The 6,947-nt window shown below is 40.9% G+C and overlaps 1 protein-coding gene across 1 annotated transcript; it reads right to left on the minus strand.

Moving 5' to 3' along the window:
• Positions 1–220: 220 nt before the first annotated feature.
• ppic (peptidylprolyl isomerase C) lies at positions 221–6,354 on the minus strand. Its single transcript, XM_069682534.1, has 6 exons — positions 6,174–6,354; positions 5,029–5,142; positions 4,519–4,612; positions 4,132–4,199; positions 3,890–4,006; positions 221–2,550 (listed from the first exon to the last, which is right to left on the minus strand). Exons 1-6 carry the CDS (start codon positions 6,276–6,278, stop codon positions 2,422–2,424), a joined length of 627 nt encoding a protein of 208 aa, XP_069538635.1. The 5' UTR covers positions 6,279–6,354; the 3' UTR covers positions 221–2,421.
• Between the last annotated feature and the right edge of the window lie 593 nt (positions 6,355–6,947).

Here is a 6,947-nt window from a genome sequence, read left to right on the forward strand (position 1 = left end):
TTCCTGGTTGGTTCTTTTCGTGCACGCCCTCATTCTCACATTCTGACACTCAAACTAAAACGACACACCTACTTTAGAAACAGGAAGTGTTTTCTATTTGTTCTTGTCGGCACAACTTGATGTGTCATTTGTTGTTACAGAGACGGACAGAGTCAGATCACAGACACAGAAATCTTTGAACAACAGCATATTATTTATTGTAGAAAATACAACTGTTGGCACTTTTCTTCTGCTGTTAATATAAATAATGAAAAACTGAACTTCTGATATGTTTGTTAGAAATGTTGCATTGACTTCAGTGACGTGAGGATTATCAGACAAACCTGCAGGTTAAACTACAGTTTCAGGTTCACTGAAATCACAAACACAGACAGAATGACATCTCTGACCTGCTGTCAGTCAGCAAACACACACCTCTAACATAAACATGTAACACCATTGTGTAGAGGACATAACAGTGTTAGTACAGTATCCTTATCCACATTTTCCTCCTGTGCAATTTGTGCTGTAGTTTCTGCAAACATGATACGGTGCATGGTGCATCAGGAGAAGTAAAAATAAAAGTATTAAAGTGCTACAATGGTGTTTGACACTGCTACAGTCTTTTTTGCATGTTTTTTAACACTAAGTTGATTTATGTCGGTGTTGATTAGATGCATAGAAAGTGCGAGCGAATTTGGCAAACAAAGTAAGATTTGGCAATAAGAGCGAGAACGAGGAGCTACGTGGTTCTGTTCAAGTTTCCATGATACGCATCATGTTTGAGTCACAGTTTATTTAGGTTGATTTTTAGGCATGATGCTAACTGGCTACATCCGCTAAATATGCAAGAATGCTAACATTTAAATCTGTTAGCATTAACCACAGTGAACCTGATAAATACTGAACACACCGACATCAATCAATCAATGTTGGCTACACCCTCGTATCTCCTGACCCTTCAATAAAGGCCCTTTTAAATGAAATATGTCATGACTTAACATGTCAATGCAAATGGAGCCAAAAATTCCACCTTTATAAAACATTTCAACAGAGTTAAATTTTGCCTTTATGTCTATGTTTTCATTCAGTGATATGTTTCTAATCGACATTACAGCTAATTGCCTGAAAAATCTTCCCAAAAGCTCCATGAATCCTTAAAAAGGCTCCTAAACGTTTTGGAGAGTGTAAACTTGCTTCATTGTCAAAAATGAATTTTGTGGCATTTTTACGGCCATTTTTTAAGATATAGAATTAACACCTGAGCATAGAGCTTAGCATGACATGCTAATGTTTGTGTTTTCCTATACTATGAATGATGCATTTGACTTCAAACCTGGTTAGAGTCGGAGCTGAAGTCTTCTTTTGACATAAAGTTGATACAAACTGTCTCTTCAGAGGCAGCTGTTAGACATCATTGTGTATTTACTGTTAATAACTTAAATAATATTATCTCTGCATACAGTAGAAATCAATCAGAAGTCCTGTTCTGGAGCTCTCTTGTTAGCATGGAAGCATTAGAAAAGTTTTTGCTAGCATGTTACAAACTATATTTTCTCATGCGTTTTGATGAGCGTTTAGCCCCTGCAACATGTCACTATTAGCATTCATGTTAACATCATAGACTGTAAATAAAAGTGGACGTAGTCTCGGCTTAAATGGGGGAGAGCTTTAAACGTTCAGTGTTTCTGTTGTCCAGCAGGGGGCGACTCCACTGGATGTAAAAAGAAGTGTGATTATATAGAAGTCTATGAGAAATGCTCCTCCTCCTCTCCGGATTTATTCCCTCAGTAAACATGTTCCTAATGAGTTTATGGTCTCAGTCTCTAGTTTCAAGTCTTCTTCAAAACAGCATGATGGTCATTTAGTCACTGATGCTCCCATTGAGAGTCACACAGACCAGGAAGCAGGGAAGAGTTTAGGGCGGGGCTACCTGTGATTGACAAGTCGCTTCTGCAGAAACAAAAATTTCTTGTTCAGTGTTCAGTTGTACTGAAAAACACTCTCAGGAGTCAGCTGTTTCATCCATAAGTACATTTTGTTAAAGCTTGTTTTTGCTACCCAAAATTAGCCTCCCAAGCTAGCACTAGCATTAGCTAATAACTTAAAGTTTGCTAGCCCCTCGCTGCTTTCTAGCTCCACCCTCTTGTACAAACTTGGTTACTTCTTGCTCCAAAAAGATGGCGACCGTCTAAACGCAGAGTTGAGGCTTAAAAACAAACCGATGTGTGACTCCTTCTTATATACAGTCTATGGTATCAACTCTACAACTCCTGCATTGTATCAGCCTGCGTATCAAAATATTTCCTAGCCCTACTTGCTACTTAGTGTTAGCATGTCGACATGCATAAAGTAATAATGTGAGAATGTGACGATGGACTTCTGATTGATCTCCACTATATGATAACTACATACTGTCTTTGCTCTACAGTAAGGAGTGTTTTACCAGCCCTCCACCTCCACTATGAAGGGCTCTTTGACCGGGATCCTGCCGCTGTTGACGATCACACACTCGGTGTACGGCAGGTTCCTGTCGTTGGTGTCCTGAAGCTCGATGGTGTGAACCACAGCCTGACAGGAGACAGAGAGAAGCAGGTGAGACTCGATACAGATGGAGAAGATTTATATATTATTAGAAAGTTTTGTACAGGAGATCTTCTGTAGCAAGCAGCGTTGGTTATTTCTCCATAAGTGCACAGTCTCGAGTGCATTATTCTGCTGTGGATTGTCTATGAACATTTTAGAGCGACAATGTTTCGTGTCTTTATCCTGGTGTTCTAATTCAGACCTGGTTTATAACAATAATAATTTTACAAGTCTTCAACGACTACAACTCCCATGAGGCTTTGTTTGTATTGTTCTGTAACTTGGGTATTTTAAGCCGTAAATCAGATCCACCACAATATTTCTGTAGCACACAATAACAAAAAAACGTAAGGGTCCAGGCATCGGTGGACAAACAACTCCTGTGTTTTGCACACCAGACTCCATTAACAAAAACATTCATTTTACCTTGGAGATGAGGGGAGTTGCAGGTCTACCTTTATGTTTATCGGTTAGTTTGATATGTTTTTATGTGATGCAAAAAAGAGTGTTGGATCTAAACTAACCATTTCAAACTGTAAAGTCACAGCACAACACAAACAATTTGAGATAGAAGTAGACAAGAAACTTCTGTGTTCTGTGAGGTAAAATTATTGTTTTTGTCAATGGAGTCTGGTGACTTTAAAGAGAGCGACGTAACGTCTGTTTGTGGTTAAAAAAAATCATCTTCCTCTGTAACAAAAAGGTCTATCTCTGTAGGGATCCTTTCTGTCATGTTGTCACACACTTAGAATAACAATCTGAGCCTGTCAGTGGACGCACTTTGATCTGGCGCAGTCCACTGAAAGATGACAGCCATTAAGGCCCGTCTCGCGGCTGCTGGCTGAAGAAATCTACTGAAGCTTTTCTTTATGTACCTATTAGTCATTAAAACCCCAAAATACGTAAATGTCTTTGCTGATAAAAGCCGAGAGTGGCTGAAAAAGTTCAAGAATAATACTGAAGCCAGTAGCTCAAAATACATTTGTGTATTTGCTGAGTTGTTGTTGTTCACGCTCCGGCACAGCAGTGGACATAAATTTACTTTGAAATATGTCCCAAAAAAACAACAACCTAGAAGATGTTTCAGCTCTCCAGGAAGTTGAAGGAAAGAGTTCTCTTTAAAAGGGGGTGGGGCTTTTGAGAAATCGCCCTTGAATTGCTTCCTGTGTGGGCGGAGCTTGAGTCAATACAGGAAGTCTGCTCACCAAGAAGCAACAGACCTCATGTGGGTGGATTGTGTGAATGAAATGTGTTTTAAACTGCTTGTTTGATAGTCTGAAGGACATACAGAAGATTTACTGAGAGTTTCTGAGGTTTCACTCACCATCCCGTCCAGGACTTTACCAAAAACAACGTGTTTCCCGTCCAGCCAGGGTGCTTTGGTAGCCAGGATGAAGAACTGGGATCCATTGGTGTCCGGACCGGCGTTCGCCATACTCACCTGGTACAAGACCACACACACAAACACACATTCTGTTCATACATCATCTCATTCTAGTCTCCTAGCTGAGCCCTTGTTGAAAAAGCACCATGTCAGTAGAGTCAGTAGAGCCATTTCAAACTCACCCAGCCGGCTCCTAAATGCTTCAGTTTGAAGTTTTCATCTGCAAAAGTGGTCCCATAGATGCTGTGACCTGAGTGAGGAAACAACTTTTTTGCATGAAAATCCAAAATCTCTAAAAACTATAAAACACTTGCTGCTTTAAACTGTCTGTAGTTTACAAGAAAGTTAATATTTACACATAATACAGGCCATTTATGACTGACTGATGTGTTCAGAACAGATAGAGCATGTGCATGAACAGAAGGGAAGTTGATTACTGTTTACTGTTTGTCTTTCTTTAAAGCTCTTCTATACCTGGGAAATGATTAAATCTGGTGCACAAGCCCACAGACAGCGAGTGTTTAACATGTAAAAGAAACATTTTGTATAACTTGCAGTCTCAGTCTCACCTCCGGTTCCATCTCCAGCTGTGAAGTCTCCTCCCTGGATCATGAAGTCCTTTATGACTCGGTGAAACTTTGTCCCTTTGTAGCCGTAACCTTTCTGCAGAGAGACAAGAGAAACTACAGTGACCAATATACACGCACAGTCAGACAAAGTGAGAAACTAATCAAAGGTTTACAAGAACAACAGCACACAGGAGACTCAACAACTACTTTACATAGTTGAGTTAAAATAAAAAGAATCTTTACTTGATAAACCTAAAAATGTATGAAAGTTACATCCTGATGAATCACACGCTGGGAAAGTCTTACATGCTGCATAAAATAAGTTAGAAGTTAAGAAGAAACTCTAAAGGAATGTGCCACATGAAAAAAATAAAAGAAAATATATGTAACGGAATATAAGACACAACTTAAGACAGGTGGTTTGCACATTATTTTCAGTATACTCGTTTTTGAAGATCAGGTACAGTAAATAACCCGATACTCATTTTCTGGACGTCAGTGTGTACCTACCTCTCCGGTTGCCAGAGCGACAAAGTTATTGACAGTGAGCGGGACGACCTCCCCAAAAAGGCCGATGACGATCCGTCCCACCTCGTGACCCGCCACTGTGATGTCGAAAAACACCTGGAGACACACACACACACACACACACACACACACACAGAGAGAGAAAGAGAGGGGCTGTCAATCACTCTGAGGTGTAAAAAGAGGAAACATTTTCCCCCATTTGTCCACATTTCTACAACAGATCTTTCAAATTCAAATGTTGAAATTTTAACTTTACCTTAGTGATACGAATACAGTAATTATGTGCATTCATTGAGTACATTTCAGAGATTGTCCACTTGCAGGCTACTTTAGCCTACTTAAGTATTTTCAGCATCAGCCACTAAAGATAACTTGATCTTAAATCTTTACTATTTGCCTGTAGAGTATTATCTGTAACAAAGACACAGATATTACGATTATTCAGAGCAACATTTTGACTGTTTAAAGCCATTCTTTAATACTTAGTGTATACTGACATAAAGGGAAGTATGACTAATAACTTTAAAAGAGAATAATTCACGTTCTTTTACTGAGACTTTGCTTCTAACATAAACTTTTTCAGAGGATACTATAGTTTGTTTGTATTGTTCAGTATTTTATCAATAAATTTTATTTTATTTTTGTTAAAATGAAAAATGACAGGATAACATTTATTACGTGGAGCAAAAAGTTAGCGTTAAAAATAAATATACGGAAGCCTGCATAGCTCATATGTATAATAAGGTCAGGTCCTGACGTGCGCGTGTGTTAATGGCCTGCAGGCAAACGCATTTAGTGTCATCTGAATGGACACGTGTACAGCTGTGTGTGTGTGTGTGTGTGTGTGTGTGTGTGTGTGTGTGTGTGTGTGTGTGTGTGTACACTGTCTCACATATTCTGGAAAGATCTGATCCGGTCCAGCTCCCCCAGTTGAGACGGAACACATTCCCTTTCAGATTGTTTTTGTTTGCGCGTGCGTGCTGGCTCGGTGTAACGGTTATTCTCCACATTCCGGTCGCGCGCTCGGCTCCTCGCCATGGGAAGATGCCGATGGCGCGGGAGCGGAGAGAAGACGCAGCTCTGGATTGATTTGAATGCAAATAAATGCGGCAAATGTCTTCACCCACCTTCTCGGTGACTTTCGGTCCCGTCCGTGAAGCGGCGCCGGACACCGGCAGCAGGCAGACGGCAGAGAGGAAGAGCATAGCGGGGAGGATCCTCCGGGGCTCCATCTTTTACCGGAGAGAGCAGCGGCCGAAGAGGAGAGGCCCCTGCTGGGAGTAACGGCGAGGGGGGAGAAGAAGAAATCACAGCTGGGAGGCTGACCGGGAAACAGCGCTACAAACACGGCTACAGCAGCAGACCACTCCCCCTGTGGGTTGAACTGAGTCGAAGCCCCGCCCACCGAGGAAAGAGGAGGAAGGAAATGAAGGAAGAGGAAATAGGAGACAATTAAGGAGAAGAGGAATAGACGGGAAGAGGCGAATAAATGGGAGGAAGGGGGAAGAAAAGGAAGAGGAGGAGAGGGGGAAAAACAGGGAATGAGAAAGATGGGAGAAGGGGAGACAAGAAGATGAGTGTATTAAAAGAAGATAAAGGAGTGGAGGGAAGGAGGACAGACAAGAAAAATAGAGGAGAAAAGAGAGGCGAGGAGATTATAAGAGGAAAATAAATGAGAAGACAAGGAAGAAGAAGAGAGGAGACAACACGTTGGAAAGGAGGACAGGAGCCGAGAAGAGAAGAGAAGGAAAGAGAGAAAGAGGAGGAAAACTGAAACCTTTCCCAAACTAAAGAATGCCGGCAAACAATTTAAAATCTTTAAACATTGTAGAGCCCATAGACTCAAAGCTTTATTACCAAACTCTGATCAACAGTTGAAACTAAGATTACGTTTTTACCAA

This window comes from Semicossyphus pulcher, unplaced genomic scaffold (assembly GCF_022749685.1).
Source record: "Semicossyphus pulcher isolate SPU_LCO1_2020_fin unplaced genomic scaffold, fSemPul1.0.p SCAF_6, whole genome shotgun sequence".
In the NCBI taxonomy this organism is placed as follows: Eukaryota; Metazoa; Chordata; class Actinopteri; order Labriformes; family Labridae; genus Semicossyphus; species Semicossyphus pulcher.

Bases quoted from the DNA above. Each gene is read 5' to 3' on its own strand.
- ppic (XM_069682534.1), bottom strand. From the start codon at position 6,278: ATGGAGCCCCGGAGGATCCTCCCCGCTATGCTCTTCCTCTCTGCCGTC. The intron at 5,143-6,173 runs GTGGGTGAAGAC...GTGTGTCTCCAG, and splicing joins GACCGAAAGTCACCGAGAAG to GTGTTTTTCGACATCACAGT. The intron at 4,613-5,028 runs GTAGGTACACAC...GTCTCTCTGCAG, and splicing joins TCGCTCTGGCAACCGGAGAG to AAAGGTTACGGCTACAAAGG.